This window comes from Branchiostoma floridae, chromosome 8 (genome assembly GCF_000003815.2).
Source record: "Branchiostoma floridae strain S238N-H82 chromosome 8, Bfl_VNyyK, whole genome shotgun sequence".
NCBI classification, from domain to species: domain Eukaryota; kingdom Metazoa; phylum Chordata; class Leptocardii; order Amphioxiformes; family Branchiostomatidae; genus Branchiostoma; species Branchiostoma floridae.
The window spans coordinates 19,855,776-19,877,110 of NC_049986.1; the positions used below are offsets into that span (position 1 = coordinate 19,855,776).

Here is a 21,335-nt window from a genome sequence, read left to right on the forward strand (position 1 = left end):
GCTGGAGCTGTAATGGTACAGTCTGAGGTCACAGGGCACACATCATCACGCTCTGATTGGTCAATCTGCCGTCACCTTTGACCCGTACGTCAGGGGAAGCATGGCGGCCGCGGGGACGAAAAAATTGGATTGTAAAGATTTGCACGGTTATTTGAAGACTTTGGGGTCGTCTCTGTTAGATGAATTGTACGGGAGACCTGCAACATGTCTGGCGGTCTTCAGGTAAGTCGAAACATTGGGGGTTAGTGCTTTTGTTTTCTGCCTAGATGGATATATGTGAGGCATACAAATGAATATTGTTATGCATGCCAAAATTTGTGACTGTGTGTCCGTGTATGTTTTATGTGTGTCTGTGTATGTGCGAAATTGTGGAATCAATTAGTATTTTACAATGGTCAATACTGGCCAAAGGAGGCCTTATATGTATGTGTGTATGACTGTCTATGGGTGTCACTGTTTATGTGTGTTTGTGTGTCTGTGTGTGTGCATGTCTGTTTAGATTTGTCTGTTTATGTATGTGTGTGTGTGACTGCATGTGTGTGTCTGTGTTTGGGTGTAACAGGGATATACCGATACTACTACTAGTACTGGCCATTCACCTCTGATGTACCCTTTCGTCATTAAGTATGGCCGCGTGGCGTGTTGTTACACCCGATCCCTCAATCTCGGAAGTTAAGCAACGCGCGGTCCGGACCCCCAACCAAGGACGACCGGATTGCTGTAGCCTCACGAAGCTTACCACGAAATCATCTCCCGGGAGGGACGTAAAACGGGGGTCCCGTGCTCGAGGAGGTGCCTCGACCTTATTGAACAGCCTCATTACTCATAATTTGGGTACCTACTGGCAAAATACATCTAGTGATTATTGAAATACTACTTACTACTTACTTGATACACCTGGTGGTTATTCCTGAATATGTTGCATCAGTTCCACATTGACATGTTTTCTCTCGTGTGTGACTTCCCAGGGAGCTGACGGACCTTGCGAAGCACTACGTGATGCGGCTGCTGTTCCTGGAGCAGGCAGTCCCACAGGCCGTGGTGGGGTCATGGGTCACCAGCGGAAACCACAGGTATTCTGACATCTCAGTAGAAAAACAGTCTCCTTGTATCTGAATGCTTAAACCAGAAGTTTGTAAAAGCTTCATCAAGTCCATGCTTTCATCTTCCATCTTTTTGTTAAGCTTGACTGCGAGACAACTAGAAAAGTGGAATTAATGACAATAGAATGTCTAGGTAACACTTTGATGTACATTACAGTGAGCACCTGAGAGCTGTGTCCCAGCTATCAGAGCTGCGAGTGTGGCATGAACACCAGATCTCTGGCGGCTTGGCGGGTTGGATCCTCAGTCCCACCTTCAGGGCAAACCTCAGGACTGCACTGCTGGGAGGGTGAGTGGGTACACGCCTTCATAGTAACCACTGACTCAATCTTTCATTAGCACGCATAAAGATTGAGCCAGCAGCTACTATGAAGGTTCGTAGTACAAACCCGTACAAATTGTACCCAGGCTAGATGAGTGTTTGTATAACCTCTGTCAGGGCTCGAAATTCATTTTTGGGTGCACCACTTAAATTTAAGTAGAATGTCAAAAAAACCTAATAACAAAACTCAGTTACAAGCTATCAAATTCTTACGCAAGTAACATGACAGACATTTTTATTATCTTTCTAACACTTAGATGTCAAGAATATGATGTATACTAGTACACTTGATATCTTTCCATACATAAACCTAAGAAAATATTTAGATGCACCCTGTGCACCCACTGAAAAAAATTGGGTGCACAGTTCCAATTTTGGATGCACCAGTATTTCGAGCCCGTCCTCTGTCCATAAGGTTATGTTTAAGGTAACATTTGTCTGTCTGTCAGTGGATAGCATAACATGAGAAGAAGCTGCCAATGGATTGTAATAATATTTGGTATGTGAGTGCTGGTATGTGAGTGTTTGTATGTGAGTAATGTTGAAAATTTATAATGGTCTACCAGCAAGACTAAGAATAAGAATCATGTTTTTTTATGACCCTGTCCCTTGCAGAGGCAAGCCCTGGTTCAGTGTCGTGCAGCTGCCTCCTGACAAACATGCCAAAGATGTGGCTGCACTGGATACATACTCACTGGAGAGATGGGAGGTAGGACGATTATACTAGTACTTGTATCATACCACTAGAACTACATGCTCTATACTGTTCCTTATTGTTATGCATTGTAATGCATAACAATAATTAAATTTTAAATAATTAAATTTGATTTGCACATGCAGATCTAGAATTAGCAGGTCTTCTTTCGTTTAATGCATCCGCCTTCATCATATTGATTCTGCAGCCTTTCACGTGTTAACTGTGTGGTGGGTGTTTTTGTATGGTGCAGTAACTGTTAAACTTTAGACTTGAATTTTTTAAGAGTTTCCAACTGACTGACAGAGATAGTGTCCAGAATGTTACAACAAGTAGGATATCTACTGCTGCTCTGAATTTTTACGTTATATCAGCTTTATAATTTGTAGCATCAAATGAAATTGGTGTGGCCTTAATCACACATTGTTTTCCTACACTCAGGTCCTGCTGAATTTCATCGTGGGGTCAGGAGAGGCTCAAGTCAGTAAAGACATCATGGAGATCCTCATCAAGTCTGGGCTCATGAAGAGGTAGGAAACTGTTCTCTCACAAAGATGTAAATTTTATCTGAGGATGAAATATGAAGTTATTTTTTCCATGTAAAGAGTCTAGATTTTCAAGAGCAGCAACAGGGAAATATGATGAGACATTATTCTTAAGAGATAAGTCAATCAAAATACTGACACCAAAGGACATAGCATTGAGTGGCTGAGTGGGTCACTCAGTCTGAGTTTAACAACTTGATGTACATGTTTCTGCTGAAATACATTGATTAATTGATGATTAATTCATTCATTTTCATTGATTGCTGTTGTAGTGAGATTCTTTGATTCATTGATTGATTGATTACTAGTAATTGATTGATTGGTTGACTGACTGACTGGCTGATTAATTAATTAGTTTATTGATTGCTTGATTGAATGATTGATTGCTGTTCTAGTGAGGAGGGCAGTCTCCACCCGACCATCACCCCTGCAGGGTTCCAGTTCCGATTGATTGATTGATTGATTGATTGATTGATTGATTGTTTGTTTGTTTGTTTGTTTGTTTGTTTGTTTGTTTGTTGTAGTGAGGAGGGCAGTCTCCACCCGACCATCACCCCTGCATGGTTCCAGTTCTGATTGATTGATTGTTTGTTTGTTTGTTTGTTCTAGTGAGGAGGGCAGTCTCCACCCCACCATCACCCCTGCAGGGTTCCAGTTCTGATTGTCTGTTTGTTTGTTTGTTTGTTTGTTCTAGTGAGGAGGGCAGTCTCCACCCCACCATCACCCCTGCAGGGTTCCAGTTCCTCCTGATGGACACGCCCTCACAGGTGTGGTACATCATCCTGCAGTACCTGGACACCATGCAGGTGAGAACTGCTTTTATGATAATGATGATGTTTGATACAGGTCTTGTGTGACAGAAATGAATTTTAAGATAAGAGCTCTAAATAAGAAAAAAAGGAAAATCCTCAGTCCTTGGTTTAGAATCCATCGCCTTCTCAAAGATGATACACCTTCAAACCCAACATTCACCACTATTCCCCAGCATTGTCAGCCAGTGTTCTCGCCAGGCCTTTTCAGCATAGGGGGCAATTATGCTGTGATTTGGATCCCTATGCTGTAAATTTTGGCCCCTGTGTTGTGTTTCAACCAACAAAGGGGAATTTTCTGTAGTTTTGTACCCAGTAACAGAGGTAAAATAAAGCTGGCTATATTTCCCTACACATGTATTTGTCCCTCAAAATGCAGGAAATAGTGTTTCAGGGGGTTAAAGATTAAAAAGTTTCAGGAGGAGGATTCTCCACACCCCATACAATGCTCACACCTGTATATTAGTGTGTACCATATGGCTGTGCTGCACTAAGATACCCCTATGATGTGAAAAAATCCTGGTGGGAAAATTGTTACAAAAATGTACCTACATTTTGTATACCTCCCACCAACTTAGTTCAATGCCCTGCCCAGTAGTGGTGTCTTGGCCTGCCCTTGCTGCAGTCAGCATGCTTATTCAAACAACAGTAGTATTGAAGGAGTTCTGTTTATAACTGATTGTTGCTTTATTTTCTCTTACAGAGTCGAGGACTGAACCTGGTAGAGGCCTTACAGTTTCTTTTTCAAATAAGCTTTTCCACGCTCGGTAAGGTGAGTAAAACAGTTCTCTTTTTTTCAATTGAACATACCAATCAGTTGAGATCTATCAAATAATGAAAGATGTAAGATGGTTTGCCTTTTGTATGAGACCTCCCTGATAGAAATTAGCCACTCACTTTGTAGAAAAGGTGCAATTTCTTGTGTTGTGTCAATAGTTGGAGTGAACTTTGATTTCTATCATTCTTCCAATTGTTTAAAGTCATTGACAAATACTCTATTCCAAGTTGATGTAGCAAAAGCGCCCCAAGCAGCTCAGGAATGTACAACAGACAAAAGACTGTACTTCTGCATCAGTTTCTGCAACAATTACATGTACATGTATGAGAGTGGGACTTTATCTATGTCAATAATCATGATGATAATATATCAATATAGCCATAAGTATAACCCCCCCCCCCCTGCCATAACACCAGCTTTGCAGGCACGGTAGCTGGTTATATTACACTGACAACCTGTCACAACTAACTTTTGCACATGTAACTGCAAATGGTGTTTGAATCTAGTGAATAATTTTACCTACTGTATCTAATGACAGCAAAGTCCACTAAGTGATCAGTTCTAGGAGAAAATGAGTATTTAAACACACTTTTTTTCCTTTTTATTCTTATATTTTTGACAAACAATCTCCTTCCCAGGACTACCCGACAGAGGGTATGAGTGACTCCATGCAGCAGTTCCTTCAGCACCTGCGTGAGTTGGGGCTAGTGAACCAGCGCAAACGGAAGTCTGGAAGGTTCTACCCAACAAGACTCGCCATCCACCTTGCCTCAGGTAAGGCCTCGGAAAAAAATGCATTCTCCTACGCAGAGGGACCACAGTTGTGTCAAACCTCCTTGTGGTCACCTCTACTGTCTTGTACACTCAGGTCAGTTACTGACCGCCCTGCTGATAAATATTAGTGAGCTTACCCTTATATGGGCAGTCAGCCGTTGGGGATCGGGCGTGGGAGGATGGAGCTACGTAAGACGTAACATGATTGGCTGATAGCTTCCCAGCGGCCTTTGCGAGATGGCTTTGGTAAACAGAAAGCCCAAGAAAGGCCTATTCTCTGATTGGCTGACAGCTGGTTTGTGGCAATGCTCACACACTGTAACTGCATGGCCTGCACGTGACAGATTTTTTTAGATTGTTTCAAAGGGGAGCAGTTCCGTAGAAGCTTGTTCCATAATGATGTAGCTCTAGGAAAGAAGCTTTGTTTTTTGTTTGTTTCTTTGTTGTTATTGGGTGGGCCAGCTACTCTGTCATGGCAGCCAGGGGCTGAATTGTGAGGAGCTTACAATGGGCATGGCTGAATTCACAAGTGTCTGGAGCAGCTGCCATTAGGCGCCACTCAGGTGACCTGAATATGATTCTTTGCTAATATTTGTCCTTGTCATAAAAAAAGTTGTGTTATTGGAAAATTGCTTAAGTTTTATCTTGCGCAGCCTTTGAAAGTTGCATATTGTTTTTTGCAGGTATTTCAGATGTGGAGAAAGACTTCCACAAAGAGGGGTACCTTGTTGTTGAGAGTAACTACAGAATATATGCATACACAGGTCAGTATACATATTCTAGCATATTCAACATTGCTTTGCATTATAATTTGCACTGTAAAAAGAAAATCTGTTCCGACATTTAATGTTCATTGAATGACACATATTTTATTGGTAAATTATTTGTTGATTTCATCCTACAAGTTGAATTGGGGCAATTCAGTTTATGCTGCAATGCTGATTTTAATGTTTTATCGCTCAATAAACCAATTACTGCATAACTATATTGTATGATTTTCCCCAGACTCAGAGCTGCAGGTGGCCCTGATTGGGCTTTTCAGTGAAATTTTGTACAGGTGAGTAAAGCTGTTATTACTTGATGTTTGAATTCAAGTTCCCAATATCAAAGTGTCCTCTATACCTCTATATAATGAATATCTTTAGTTCATAATGCTCTCATTATATATACTAGTATAATTGTAGTATTGACATTTCAATATACTTCAGATAATAGCATACATTTTAGCTACTTACAAATTTATGTATGATACATTTACATGTAGCTTATATATATTAGGCCACACCAATTTAATTAGTTGGGTCTTAGATTTTTTTCTAAAATGGGTGTGGAGGAAAAGTTGAATATGACTGTGTACACTTCATGAAACTGGTGCACCAAAGCACAAACCTGTTACTCAGGCTTTTCATTTTCATTATACTTTTCCAGTTAATCATTTTGTTCATCTAAAAGATGAGAAACAACAAAATTGATGAAATTGGTGTGGCCTTATGGACAGAATAAAGTAGTCAAATAATATTACACTGTTGTAGTAGAAATTTTATCGATACGTTTTCCCCAGATTTCCCAACATGGTAGTTGCTAACCTGACCAGAGACAGTGTACAGGAAGCAGTGGTGAGGGGCATCACGGCTGATCAGGTCAGTTCTGAGAAAATGCTAAGAAGACATAAAAAGGGTTAATAGATATAAGTATTAGCAATTGCAAGATAAGCTTTCAAACTGCTGCATCTACATTATGTAACAATCAAGCATGTCACAAACCAATACTGCAAAGATATTGTGACCAAGCATGTCTAACCCTTGATTATGCGATAGGGAACAGATGGTACACTGGATAGTACTTCTATGTGTGTGAGTGTGTGTGCATATGTGTGTGAGAGAGAGTGTGAATAATTATGTGTGTGTGTTTGTATGTATGTGTGTATGTATGTTCAAACTTTGTTTGTGTGTGTGTGTTTATGTGTGTGTCTGTGTGTGTATTTGACATTGAGTGTGTGTGTTATATTTTTGCAATATCTGTTGACATATCCATTCTTTGAGTACTGTGTAAGTGTTGCAAACAAAATTTCATTGTGACTCTTTCTATTTTCCCTCAGATTCTCCACTTTCTGCGAGTGAATGCACATCCAAAGGCTCTCCACAGAGTAAGCTACTTTGATTATGACTGTATGGTCTCTGTAACAGTGTCTGATTGTAGTTCATTATGAAACAGTCTTGTATTGCTAACACTGTTCAGTTTGATTAATCAGACGTCATTTTTAACTTGTGACTGGATTGCACTATTCCATAATGTGTGTATTTATTGAGTTTTTCACTCCTCAGCAAAAGGCCCTTGAGGTTCCCCCAATACCTGTTAGGTTGCCAAAATCTACATTTCAAGATTCCAAGAGCTATCTGCCAGAGGAATCATCATATGGTGATCACTGACTGATCACTTTTATTCCATATGCAGTTGACTGTGAAGAATATTTTGTTGTTGACGATGCTAATCTGTCCCTCAACCTCCTCCACCCCCCCCCCCCCCTAGGTTCCCATAGTTCCTCCCACGATCAGTGATCAGATCAGGCTATGGGAGATGGAACGGGACAGGCTCACTTTCACTGAAGGTAGGGACAGGATTACCTACGGAAAATTTCAATTTTTTTTTTTTGTTCAAACCCTCGTCTATCTGTGGTTTTGTCATGTATATATTAGATGAATCCTAAGGGTAGTCCCTTCAGTTGAGCTTATTTCCAAGGGAGCCCTTATATTTTACAAAATCATAACAAATCAAGAAAAATTGTATCACAAATCACTCTTCATTCAAAGCTCAACAAACCATTATTTGTTATTTCTGAGGTCAGCTAGAAAATAAATTTCTCAATGCTACATGTCGTGAGCTACTTCCTTTTCTACCAACTGCTAAAATTATCAACTGCAATATTAAATGAATTTACTGTATTTGTACTAGAAGTTCTGCTTTTAATACGTATGGTTTGACTAGTTTTAAGTGAATTTTTTGCCTCCTTTCTTCCACCAGGTGTTTTATACAACCAGTTCCTGTCACAACCTGACTTTGAGATGCTCAGGAATTATGCAAAGGTAACAACAAGCCTTTTTTATTTTCTATGTATTTATTAAGATTCTCTCTCTCTCTCTCTCTCTCTCTCTCTATATATATATATATATATATATATATATATTTATTAAGATTCTCTACTACTACTGTTACAGTAACAATACAATACAGTGGAAGGTATGACGGAACAGGTGTTTCTTGTTAGAAGACACCTTTTCAAGGTTGGCATACCAAAACTGAACCTAAAAAGACTGTTATCAATTTCAGGTCCAACACTTTTGTATATGACATCATCTTGGAGTATCTCTGAAACTAACAAATGACAAATAGTTAGTATATACTATCATGGTCTTCTTTCTAGTATTATAAGTTTTACAGTGCATACATTATCATTCATATATAGGAGATCTTTACAAGATTCTTGGAGCAGTGATTATACATTGGAACACATTATACTTTCAGCTTGCATGCATCTACATGCACCAGTATATATGCTGGATGAAATTTTGAAGTGTATAACATTAAACTCTCTTTTTGCACTGATGATACAATGTTGTTCTCCAACTACAGGACTCACATATTGTAAATTGATGTTTTTTCAAGCTTGTATCTACATCTATAGGGTACTCTTACACTAGCTGGAATTCTAAAGATGCATTTTGTCTTTCAAGTTTCAATTTCTTTCCAACATATTTTTATCAGTTTTATAATGATGATGATGATCTTTATTTGCATACCTCTTCCTTTTCTTAAAACAGGTGTATACGAACTCATAGGGTTTTTGTTGTACAATGTTGTCTGTGGCTGTCATTATATGTACAAACGTTTGTTTTTGGTTAACTGTTTACATTGATTGTGTTCTATAGGACTTAGGAGTCTTACTATGGGAGAACAACCCCAAGCGACTGATGGTGGTCAGCAAAGCTGGACATGACGATGTCAAGAGATACTGGAAAACCATTCGGAAAGGGAACAGCTGACATTGATATTGCAGAGTACATTGTCCTAAGTCTTCAACAAAAAGGACCCTGCAGTTCCTAAAAAAGCCAAGATACTGGAAAACCATTGGGAAAGGAAACAGTTGACAAAGTGCTATCCAGAAAAAAAACTCTTTTGCTTAAGTATAAATACAATGTTATAGTTACTGTAACAGTTGTAAAATATGACTGCAAGACTTCAACTTTCCATATTTATAAGCAGCTAACATCTCTCCTATTGAGAACAAAGTAAAAGGTACATTCCAGAAATCTTTTGCTATGTAATACAGCATAAGATTTGGCCACAAAACTTCAACTTTTCGTAACTAACATTTTTCATGTGCCATTGTATGTTGTTAATATAAATGAATAAAACATTATTTCATTGTTTCTCTGACCTTTTATGATGAAAACAGAGAGAGCAGGGAGGAAAACTTGAAGATGCCTGTATTTACTCCCAGAACTGAGTGTATCATATGGTAAACACTTCTCCCTCACACTCTGGAGAGCAAAGTAAGGCGTAATTCTCAGAAAGGAAATTTAATTTTGCCATGTAACCCAGTGTCAGACTTGTAAAACATGGCTACAAGACTTCAACATTCCGTAATGATTATTTGGCATGGGAAATGGTACATTGATTAGATAAGATTCACATGCATTCCGAAAATTTGAATTAATGGCTGCCCTAGTGGCACGGGCAGTGCTCAGATTTTCAATAAGGTCTCATCACCCAATGACGTCTTATCTGTGCTCAATGAAGGTCGATATGCAATAGGATAGTGTTAATTAACCTTACTGTGTGTAAACATAACTTGAAAATTGAATTTAAAAAAAATGAGTTTAAATGCCCCAATGATGCATTGGGCTCCTTTAAGCCGACAAGTCTTGACCCCAGGCTTATGCTGTCCATAATTATTTGCTGCTATCCTCAGCTGTTGCCATAGTAACGGGAGAGTGTAGAACTTCTATACTGCCATCCTCCAGACTTGTTGGTGGGACCAGCCTCAGGTAGGAAACCTGCAGTGTGGGTTGTAATAGGTACATTTTTTGTTGCATTTCATATAAACAATAGCCTGGGTACCATCTGGATAGTACATACAATGTAGTTTGCTGCTCTGACGTTTATTAGTTGACTACATTCAGTCAATTCTCTGCTATTCTGTCTGGGAACCTTGACATCTCTAACGTCTGGAATCATCCAAATTTTGGACAAGGGCGCTAGTCAGTCCCAACACATGAGCGAATTAAGGAATGGGTTCAAGCACTCCTTCGAACAGGCTTTCCAACACCTGAAATGCCCTTCATCCGCTTGCAGGAGGGCATGTTGTCATCGAACCCAAAGCGCTCTAGACGCTTCCTTGATTTGCTCATTAATCACCAAAACTTTGAGTATATTTTATTACAGTTCTCCAGACAAATGGCAGAAGCGAACACACAAATGTAGGGGCGAACTACATGTACTACCCTAATGGAGCAAGCAGGGCTCGAAATACTGGGTGCATGTGCACCCAAAATTGGAGCTGTGCACCCAAATATTTTCTTAGGTTGATGTATGTAAAAATATCAAAGTATACTAGTATACAACATATTCTTGACATCTAAGTTAGAAAGATGATAGAAATGTCTGTCATGGTACTTGTTTAAGAATTTGATAGCTTATAACTAACGGGAGGGGGCCATACTTAGACACCCGTTCTAAGTGGATGCGCATGGCTTTTGTCAATGTACATTTTACAGTGAACTCATCAAAAACAAGTTAAGATCTTGTATGCATCCATATAACTGTTATTGAAGCTGTACAGATATATATTTCATTTAACGGTAGCGTTCCGCACTGTACTTTGACAGCGCACGAAACTTACGGCAGGTTTTCGGCTTGCGTCCAAGCAGAACGTTCCAACACAAAAAAGGGGTCCAAACTCCGACATAGTAACAACCAGACCATCGCCGTGCATTTTTAAACAACTTATGCAAATAGAATAGCACTTAAAGTCTTCATTATAATTTTTTTGTACCAAATATGGGTCATATTTTGTATTACGCGACTTATTCAAATACGGTGTGTTAAAACGTTTACCTCTCACGGTGAGACCAACTTGCCGCAAAACGGCAGCGCATTGTTACGTTGAACTGTGATGGTATTTTCGCTTTTCGGCTTCCTTGATTGCCTTTTCATCCTGTCTTTTGGCAGCAGCAATGGCTACAGGATTTTTTAGTCGGTAGGGATTGATTTTTCTTGAATGTTTGTCGCTCTACGGACGGGCTGACTGAGTTCAACGTGTTGAGTATCGCTCGACCGCCGGCGTGCGTGATAGTAAAATGGCGGAGCCCCGACTGGGTGAACGTTGTGGCATCATTTTAGCTCCGTTTATCCAACCCAGTTAAAGGCAAAACAGAACACAGGTATTATTTTTTCGGAAGGCTAATAAACATCATTTCTATGTATGGTGGTATTTTTTCAAATGTTTTATTTTGCGAAGAATAATTCAAGAGTTTCTCGGGCCATGGTCTCGATACGTTCGCTCGTCAACTTGCCACGGAAGGCGTCAAACGTGTGCAAGTTTTTCAATCGTTATCTGTGGGACTTGCTAACTTCGACACATACCCCGCCTTTGTAGTTATTTACAACAAGGTTTTGTCTACAGCTAGTGTACTTCTCATGTGCAGGCATCTTTGCATTTCTCCGCAACAATGATTTTTTAAAACCTGACGAAGTTTGGACCCCTGTCTAAGTATGGCCCCCTCCCGTTAAGTTTTATTATTAGGTTATAACTCAAATGTAAGTGGTGCACCCAAAATGTTTGTAGTGCACCCATTTTTTTAAGCTGGGTGCACCAGTGCACCTAATCCCAAAAATGAATTTCGAGCCCTGAGCAAGTGATTGTATTAGTGAGTAAAATGTGAGAGGATGATCGTGACCTTAAAGGAGAGTAAGTGAGTGAGGGCAAGTATGAGTCAGTCAGTCAGTTGCTGAATAAAAGTGTGTGAGAGTGATCGCCTTCTTGTGGAAAGGGCGCCTGAGAAAGCACGCACCTCCTCAGCATCCACCCATGCTCCTGAGTTAGCGGACAGAATGGCCCTCCCGTCCCTCCCAACAGCCGGCTCTGCAGCCCAGTGATGACTGTGGCCAGTGACTACCACGTCCTCGTCACAGGTCTCCAGCAAGGGAGAGAGGTCGCCAAGATGAACCAGGAACATCTTAAAGACTTTCTCCAGACCTTCCTGGGAGTGACATTAAACAGAGGTAGGATCAGAGTGGCATTGTGTGGCGCAATCGGTAAGGTGTTTGGCCCAGAGGCCAGAGGTAACGGGTTTGAAACCGCTGATTTGCCCTGATGTTGTGCCCTTGGGAAAGGTACTTTAAACGAATTTCCTCACTTCGCTCAGGTGAAAATGAGTACCTAGCTTCAGTTACGGCTGTCCCTCGGATAGGGCGTTAAATGGAGGTCCCGTGTTTGAGAAACCACACTAATCGAAAAGAGTAGGGGTTCTTCTCGGTCCCATGGCCGCATCTGGGGCAATTACTGTCGTATTGAGGTCACCTGAGTGGCGCCGAATGACAGACCGATTAACCAACTGACTGATGCAGACTGTGCCCCAAAGATTGAGGGTATAATCTATAACGTTAGGGGGTGGTCATATCGTAGGTTGATCGTTGTATAATTGCCAACTTAGGTAACATCAATTAAATTTGTTGGTTCTTAGAAAAAATATAGCAAGCGGACATCATAAAAGCAACAAGCAGGCAAGGCAGGAAAACTTGACTGTATTCTCTTCATAAAACTGAGCGCACCAAGGCATAAACCTGGTCCTCTGGCTTCATTTTCATATGTTTGTCCAGTTAAGCATTTTTGTTATTATAATTTTTCTAGAATACGAGAACCTGAAAAGTTCAGCTGTCTTCAATGCTACTATCACAAAAGGCTGTGTCAGTGGTTGGTTCTGTCACTGCGGAAATATGTTGGGGTGGCCTTAAATTGTGTTTGTGAAAGTAGGTTGGACTGTGCTCACCACTTTCCTGGCTTAAAAACCTAAGGTAAATGCCCAGACCACACTTACCTGTTTACATAGCCTCTCTATAAAGCTGTACTTCGGCAGCTTCCGCACGGGCACGTACATCCCATCATGCATCCTGATCACCCCGTTGCCATGGATACTCCCGCCCAGGGCTAGCTCGACTATCAGAGACAGAAGCTCCTCCCGTATGTCGGGTAGACACACGAGGTTCATGATGTCCGGCCCTGCGCTCTTCAGCATATCGCGAATCTGCGCCTTCACTTTTCTTTTATCCGAAGAAACCACAAGACTGGTTATGGCATCATGACTGAAATTGCTTGCAATATAGTTAACATTAAAGCTAACGTTACCTACTACCAAAACAATGTCAACAGAAAAAAAATGCAAAATGTCCAGAACCAAAGATACTGAAATAGTAGGTCTTGCTACAGTACCACGGTCGGCCACCAGGAGGCCCAAAATTGAAATGACATACCGCCGAACATGCACGCACGCACGCGCGCACACACACACACATAAACACGTACACACATATACATGGGCACACACAGACTGAAACACACACACACACGTGACAAACACACATACGCACGCGCACACACACATGCACAGGCACGCACACATACGCACACACACACACACACACATATACGCACACACGCCGCGCACACAAATAAGGGCACACACACATACACACGCATGCACACACACGCATATACACATGGGCACACACAGACTGACACACACATACACATGCGCACACACACATACACACGTGCACACTTACACATGCTAGGCAATATTATACCTCTATTTTCATGGAGGTGATAATGTGACACGACCACTTACAGCATGGACTTGTCCGTGACGTCTCCCACAAAGAGACCATTCAGTAGCTGGTAGGAAGCAATTCTGGAACACACAATATTCAGAAATTCATCATCATCATCTTTTCTCAGTTTTATATCCTGATAAAGCTTAAGATGACAGATGAAAAATACCTATCTAACGTTATATTGTCTATGGTTTCCATAATGATTGCAAATTATTGTGACAGTGCAACGTTACGTAAATATATCCAAACCGGGTGTGTTCCGTTATTCGAACGAGTGTTCTAAACGCCTATTCATACAAAGTCCTGTAGAACAAGTTCTGTCTCAGCACTCTCAGAGTGACGTTTGTTCTTCTAAAACGTGAACTTGGAGACAAGAACTTGGACCGGATGCTGAAAAAGGGAACAAATAGCCCAGGTGCGGGGTAGGGGTGAGACAACATACGGGCCTTAAAAAATACGGGTCTTGGACAAAATATGGGCCTGAAAAAATCAGTGGACTGGATTTTGGACACATTTGATAGAAAATTGACACATTAGCCAAGTAACTTTATAACGTGACCGATATCTTGATGTCTTCTGATCACTTAAAGGTATTATATTTCATGCTCCAGGTAGGACATCATGGTTCTTTGTGAAAATGTATAACCTGAGACATCAATACTTGTCCAAATGTGGAAGTCACAAGCAGCAGTTCGCTATGGCAGCCGTCGCTGAGAAAAAGATACTTCCATAGCAACGGGAAGGCCAATAGTTTTATTTAGTTATTTAACTATAATATTCAGACAGGACTTTTTTGGTCAACCCTGGAGGGGGGGGGGGGGGTTGAGGCCCGCCCCTTCTGAATCCTGTCCTTCTGAATCCTCTTAAAAGACTTATCATATGGCCACCAAATTTTAAGAGAATGATGTAGACATAACATCAAAAACACTTAAGAAATTTGATGCTATTATAACGTAATATGACATAATTAGAACGTCATCAATTTGACTGTTTGTAGTGGAACCGTGAAAAAGGGGTATTCACAGAAATATTCAAGGTTTGATACAAAAATGTAACAGCAAGTGCAGATGACAGAATTCTAATGTTTGTTACGACATTAGAATTTGTGTGTGTGCCAATAACTTCAATGACGTCAAAACGATGGCATAAAATGACGTTATGCATATCTAAGGTACCAGTTGGGCTCCGCCATCTTACATCAACCATCTTGAAATTCGGCCGATGACGTCATGAAATTAGCATTATTTATTCATATAGAATTATAAAAGATATTCTCCATGTCACAAGATTTTATTTATGTAAAAAAATAGCAGCAATATAGCAAACAAACGTGAAAAATACATTGTTAGAACCGAAATTAGCGATTTTCGTCAAAAATGCCTGTGAACAAACGGTTGCCGTGGCAACACGAAGAAATTGAAAATTTTCCAAACTTCGTGAAATTGTAGGAAAACGCAACAAATTTGGTGGCTCTAGCGTAAGCATTTTGGCGATATGCGACATGAAAGTTGGTGCAGGCCTCAAAAGAACGCCCCACCCCGGTCTAAATAGGCAAAGTAAGATTTCTATGTAGAAGGACTTAATGGTTCCCCTGCTGACCTGCAGCAATAGTATGCAATGGGCCGCCCGCAGATGAGTCCGGTGGTGTCACCGTACGAGTAGGTGGACAGGTGGTCCCAGATGTGCCCGTGCTCGAACCTGACGCGATACTCCTGCTGCTCCACACTGATGTTGTAGATTAGAATTCCTGGGACGAACCGAACCTATCAAAAGGGGGATTGGGAAAATGTAACACTTAATGTATGAAAGTATCAGCATAAAAGTCTGTGTTGGTTAACTTTCAGTTTTCAGTAGAAGTATTCCCAGGATTTTTTACCCGAGTCCTCTCCATTATGCTCAGGACTTGCAATTCGGCATTGCCCCCAGTTCTGTTCCTTTACTTCATTACTTTCCGGAATTTATTTCTGCATATGAAGTTCAAATTTTCATGAAGTGTCTCAATCCATTGTAGCAGTGCGCGATGTACATTTTTGTATTGGAAGACACTCTGCTCCCTCCACTTGGAAAAATGTAACGTTATGTAATTTAAGACATCGAATCGGGTGAGTTCCGGTATCGAACAGGCGTTCTAATAACGTAATGTTCGTTAGAAGACCTGTAGAAGGTTCGAGTTTTAGAAGCCTTCGAACGAACGGGTGTTAGAACAGTTGTTCGAATATTTTCGGCACACATCTTCACTACTCGAAGCTGGTGTGGTATCATCCGGAAAGTAGTTCGCTCCGGCGTTTATTACACACTTTATGCAGTCGCTTCTCGCTCTGACATTTATCATACACTACATACAGTCGCTTCCCTGCTGTTCCGTTTGGTATCCTTGACCACGATAACGTCTGGAATCGTCCAAATTTTGGACGAGGGCGCTGATTCGTCCCTACACATGAGCGAATTAAGGAATTGGGTTCAACTGCTCGTTTGAACAATGCGTTCCAACACCCGAAACGCCCTCCGTCCGCTTGTCATCGAACGAGTGCTCTAGAACCCATTCCTTACTTCGCTCATTAACTGACGTAACCACCAAAAGGTTTGAATCTGCAGGTCTCCAGACGGGTAGCGGAAGCGAACATTGGAGCGAACTACTACCCGGATGATAACCCGGCTAGGTGTGTTACGCCGAAGGGCGGTTTTACCGCGGCTATATAGATACAGATACTCGTTATCACTACTGAGCCATACCTTCCCATGGAATAAGTCGTGGACCATGGCAGACGTGATCTCGTGGTCGTGGTTCCCCCTGATGTAGTACACATCCACGCCGTGCTCTCCCGCCATCTCGCACACGGCGCGAGTGAAGACCTTACAGACGGAGTCCGTCTTCCAGTGTCTGAGGAAATCCTTGTCCGTCCAGGCTGGCTCTGCGGCTAACTGGACCCACATCTCGAAGATATCGCCCAGCAGAATGAGGGAGCGGACCTTCCCTTCTGCCGCCGCCGTCACGATGCGAGACAGCGCGCTCTCCAGCTGCAAGTGGCCGGGACAGATGGCAAGGGGCCGCCCGAGATGGATGTCGCTCAAGACGTAGATCTCTCTCTTACTGTCCGACGCTGCGCTGATCTTAACTTGGACAACTTCTTCCCCATAGGCCCCGGTTGGTGGTTGGTAGGGCTGTGGTGGACTGGCCTCTCCAACTTGACGCTGCCAAACGAGTTTGTAGGGACTCGGTCTGTCTTCGGGCATTTCTCCAACCTCAGCTTCTTCACTTGTATTGTTAGCCGCGTCGTTACCACTTTGGTTCTTGTTTACTTCATTAACGGACTGCTGGTTCCATCCTTCAAGTTTGGCACCAACTTCTTCAGTCGTTTTGCTAGGTTCCTCCTTGTCGTGGTCTCTGATCGATACTTGACCTTGACCGCTGCCAAGGTCATCGTCATGAGGATGCTCGCTTCCGGAGAAGTCGGGATGGGGCACTTCGGTGAGGTCTGAAATCTTCAGGTGTGCGAACTGTTTCGTGACGTCATGATCAGGTGAGGCGCTAACACGACTTCGCAGGTACTGTAGCTGCTTTTTTAGTTGTGTATAGAGGTCGTCTTCCACCTTTTCTTGGCTGTCGGGGAAGAGTAAATTTCAGTTATTCTTTACTTTCTTTCTCCTAAAAAAGGTAAGATAAAAGGTAGCCTCATGCCGTAGTGGATGTGGGTTGTTATCCACCGTGCCCAGACTATGGTATTGGAAGGTGGAGCTCAGCAACCCTTTCCTCCCACCTCCTCAATTGCAACCGAAGTTAGATACCAATTGTTACACCTGGTTGAGGCGAGGAAATCCAAATGAAATGCCTTTCCGGAGAACACAGCATCGCTGGCATGTCACGGGATTCAAACCCTGGATCTCTGGCTTAAGGTACAAACACCCTAACAGTTTTCTACAACACTACGTCACATTTCTCTTACTTTTCCCATACACATTGAGGAATGGAAGGCAAGGAATGTCGAAAAGGGGTATGGATCGAGTCTACTATCTTTGCCTTGTTTTGCATTTTTACAGTGTTAACGTTAATTACCTTCGCATCATTTTGCGGTTCCCAGAGGATGTTATGATCATAACCGTCTGTTCTTATTCTGTTCTTATTCTGTTTTTAAACAAAAAAAAGTATATATCCTGGACCAGATAGCTGTCACCATGGTTACTGGAGGTGTAACAGACACCTTGTGGTTTTCAATTACATAATGTAGCAGGTGGCAGGACAGAGCTGGAGGGACTGGTCGCCATGTATATGAATATATTTTAGACTTTAATTAGTAAGAATAAACAGAATAGTTGTTTTTAGGCTGGACCATCGTAAAGATAAGTATTCCACCGGAACTATTCGCTTGCAAATGTTTCCTTTCTAGATTGTTCTTTACTGGGTTCAATCAGTACACGTACACTTTCCGTGGATCACCCCATTTTAGAGTTAGGCCATGCTGATTATAGAGCATATGTCCACCCCGCCCAAATCATATTGAAGATGAATTTCATATTATAATGGAATGTTCTAGATACGCTAGTTTACGCAATTAATTATTCACGTTTCTCGAAGAAAGTACAACATACATGTATTTCAAAAGACTCGATGCTACAGACAGATTTACACATTTATTTGAATGTCAGAACTCCAATAATGCAAAAATAGGCAAATACATCAAGGACTGCTTTGCTTTTAGAAAGAATACTGAAGCTAATGATTAGCCTACTTCATTATGATACTATATGAATGAATTATGCATGTTAGCCCTTATTGTTATGTTAACTATGATGTTAAGCTTTATCCTATACCTCTATTTTGTACTTTATGTAATAGTTGTTGCCATACTTTGTACCATGTACAATTGTCGTGCAATAAAGTTCTTCTTCTTCTTCTTCATGTATGACATCCTCTGAGAACCGCCTAATGATGCAAGTGTGGCAAGAAAAAAATTGGCCTATAAATGCCTTCTTCGTGAAAACTAATTGGTCAGGAAGAAGAAGATACTAAACACATCGAGTTAGAATAAACATGAACAATAGATGCTTCATTTTTGTTTCTTCAAAGATTCTTCATTGACTTTGGAATAGATTTTAAGAATCTGCGACAAGATTCTTTTTTTTTTTGCAGTTTATAACGGCATAAATATGCTCATTTTGCAACTGTTATGCACGACTTGCAGCTCTTTTCTTTAGCTCGCGGATGTTTCCACGTTAAAAATCAAAACGGCCCCAGCCAAATGCTACAAAGCTCAGAAGGGGTTAATTTGATACATGCAGGAAAAACAGATAGCTCCCTGGACTCGCGTTAAAACATACAATGCATTGTTTCTTATGGGAGAGGATCAACGTAGTAGGCCTCCATAGCAGGCTCTCTGGGCTTTTATTTGGTGCTCATAATTTGGATAAGTTTGATAGTGCACTTCTGCTGGCCATTTCTTTTTGTACTAAGTCGTGTGTGCTGCTGTCTACAGAAAAAGTGTATTGCAAGGAAAACAAAAAATGGTCCAGAGAACCTGCTATGGAGGCTAGAATTAACTATAGTTCCAGCAAGGGCTGCCTTGGATATCGTTTTCCAGGCTGATGGGACCACCTATCAGATCAATAAACAAACTGATAAAACAGATATTAGACTCGCCGTGTTTCGACTTGTCCTATCTGATGCTTAACGTTATCCGATGCTTTATCATTGTCTATATGTTATTTCATCATTTTCAAAACACAAACAAGAGTGACTTTTTTATGCCAACAACGTCTCACCTTTCTGAGTCCTGATTAGTGTTTCCCACGGGTGCAGTTACCTCACTGTTGTCCATCCTGGCGTCTTCTTACTGTGGGAGTAAAGATGATATTGCACTCCGCTCAGAACGAAGTTTGAACATTCCACAAGGTGTAGAACTTGATTACCGACATACAGAAAAGCACACAATTCTGCAATGTGGGGTATGTACGTTTGCAGGTGATTTTACAGGTAATTTTACGATGCGAATTTTACCGATTCCAACGTTACATATAAACTCTCAAAAGCATTTTTTACGGAATGCATAAAGTAGAAGCACAGGACACCATTCACATGTACAGTGGTATAGTAAAATCCTGAACATTGTCCCCTGTTGGATTGGGCAGGGGAAGGGGCACCACAAAAGAAAACGGTAAATGTTGTTGCGGTGGTCATAAAAACGTTGCGCCTGATCAAAGTCCCTGCAAACCGTGGCTGACTTTTGCTAGCTTGGATGCAACCCTAGCTAATTTAAAACTTGGCAAAAAGAGTTAGTAAGCTTGATTTCGGTTGAACATGCCTCCCTAAGAACTTTTTAACTTGCATTGTATTTTATATCATTGGAAAGCGTATTTACTATCCCTTACAATGATGTCCCGTTTGTTATCATTGTGTATTCATGGGTTACTTATGTAAGGTGGTCGCCTGTAAGTAGGGGAACTATTCAAATACAATTCAGTCTCTACAACTGGATTAAAAAAACTGTTCATTCTAGTGACGCTGAAGAAGAGTGATGGGTGTCACTCGAAACGTCCAGAAGTAAATCCCCGTTTCTTTTTAACCAATTGTAGAGAGGGAATATCATTTGAATAATGTTTACCTGGATGTCTAATTTTTAAGTTTGGAAACGGAGGACTACTTGATATGTAGGTAGGTATCCTGCCGCAAAACGGGACATTTGAGGCTTCTGATCCTGGCCACTGCTACATCATCTGTTCAAAAGGGACCGCAGCATGAACTATCACTGTACCTTGGGACATTGGTACTGATTCTATACATGTAGTTCAATTTATATAACTGTAAGGTAATAAAGACGTCATGAATATCTAGGGTAAAGTATTGTGCTTTGCTACGGTTCATGATTTCAGCCTTTCCAAGGACGAGTAAAGAACACGAATAACCTTTTTAAGGACTTTGCTCAGTGCAAGGGTATTGGCCACTTCTAGACACTGAACTACGCTCATTGTAACAGCATCTCTTCTCCCTAAGTCAGTAACATCGAGCTTCGGTAAGTTCGAAAAACAGACCCAAATAGGCGAAGTAGAGGTTTTTGAGCGTCTTTCGCTTTGAAAGATACAGAAAAAGATTACCGCTGTAGTATAGCCTCACCTCTTGTTGAATGGCTTGCACGAAAGCCTGTCCAAGTTAGTTCCCGTTCCAAACCGGTCTTTTTTTCCACTGGATACCTTTTCTTAGGACTCTGATGCACGCCTTTCTGCCGCCTACGAGGCACGGTTAAGAGAGATTCAGATCTCCGTGTGTGAAAAGTCCCACACAGCTTAAGTCTAACCTGTGACCCCGAGGTGTGATTATGATGGGGTCAACGTCCTCCAGGACGAAGATGAGCTTATATCGTGCTATACATTAGGGTCGGGTACCGGTAAAAAAAAACTTCTTTTCTTGTTGGACCGGTCCCCAAAAAACG

At 41.3% G+C, this 21,335-nt stretch overlaps 2 protein-coding genes across 2 annotated transcripts; one reads left to right on the forward strand and one right to left on the reverse strand.

Annotated features, from left to right (window-relative positions):
* Nucleotides 1–35: 35 nt before the first annotated feature.
* Nucleotides 36–9,085, forward strand: LOC118420742 (general transcription factor IIH subunit 4-like). Its single transcript, XM_035827701.1, has 15 exons — nt 36–222; nt 969–1,073; nt 1,261–1,392; nt 2,041–2,134; nt 2,561–2,649; nt 3,359–3,470; nt 4,177–4,245; nt 4,890–5,025; nt 5,709–5,789; nt 6,031–6,082; nt 6,587–6,665; nt 7,124–7,171; nt 7,555–7,633; nt 8,047–8,108; nt 8,952–9,085. Exons 1-15 carry the CDS (start codon nt 101–103, stop codon nt 9,063–9,065), a joined length of 1,374 nt encoding a protein of 457 aa, XP_035683594.1. The 5' UTR covers nt 36–100; the 3' UTR covers nt 9,066–9,085.
* A 1-nt stretch (nt 9,086) lies between these two features.
* On the reverse strand, nt 9,087–21,137 carry LOC118420740. The gene is made up of 8 exons (XM_035827699.1): nt 21,020–21,137; nt 19,672–19,742; nt 16,648–17,515; nt 15,514–15,677; nt 13,929–13,991; nt 13,122–13,344; nt 12,096–12,284; nt 9,087–10,079 (listed from the first exon to the last, which is right to left on the reverse strand). The coding sequence occupies exons 2-8, from the start codon at nt 19,725–19,727 to the stop codon at nt 9,975–9,977; spliced, it is 1,668 nt and encodes a 555-aa protein (XP_035683592.1). The 5' UTR covers nt 19,728–19,742; nt 21,020–21,137; the 3' UTR covers nt 9,087–9,974.
* Between the last annotated feature and the right edge of the window lie 198 nt (nt 21,138–21,335).

Excerpts from the sequence above, each read along its gene's own strand:
- LOC118420740 (XM_035827699.1), bottom strand. The coding sequence starts at position 19,727 with ATGGACAACAGTGAGGTAACTGCACCCGTGGGAAACACTAATCAGGAC. Across the intron at positions 13,345-13,928 it reads GTCACGGACAAGTCCATGCT|AAAAGTGAAGGCGCAGATTC; the intron begins GTAAGTGGTCGT and ends TTCGGATAAAAG. Across the intron at positions 12,285-13,121 it reads TAGAGAGGCTATGTAAACAG|GAAGGTCTGGAGAAAGTCTT; the intron begins GTAAGTGTGGTC and ends TGTCACTCCCAG.
- LOC118420742 (XM_035827701.1), top strand. The coding sequence starts at position 101 with ATGGCGGCCGCGGGGACGAAAAAATTGGATTGTAAAGATTTGCACGGT. Across the intron at positions 2,135-2,560 it reads ACTCACTGGAGAGATGGGAG|GTCCTGCTGAATTTCATCGT; the intron begins GTAGGACGATTA and ends TCCTACACTCAG. Across the intron at positions 5,790-6,030 it reads CAGAATATATGCATACACAG|ACTCAGAGCTGCAGGTGGCC; the intron begins GTCAGTATACAT and ends GATTTTCCCCAG.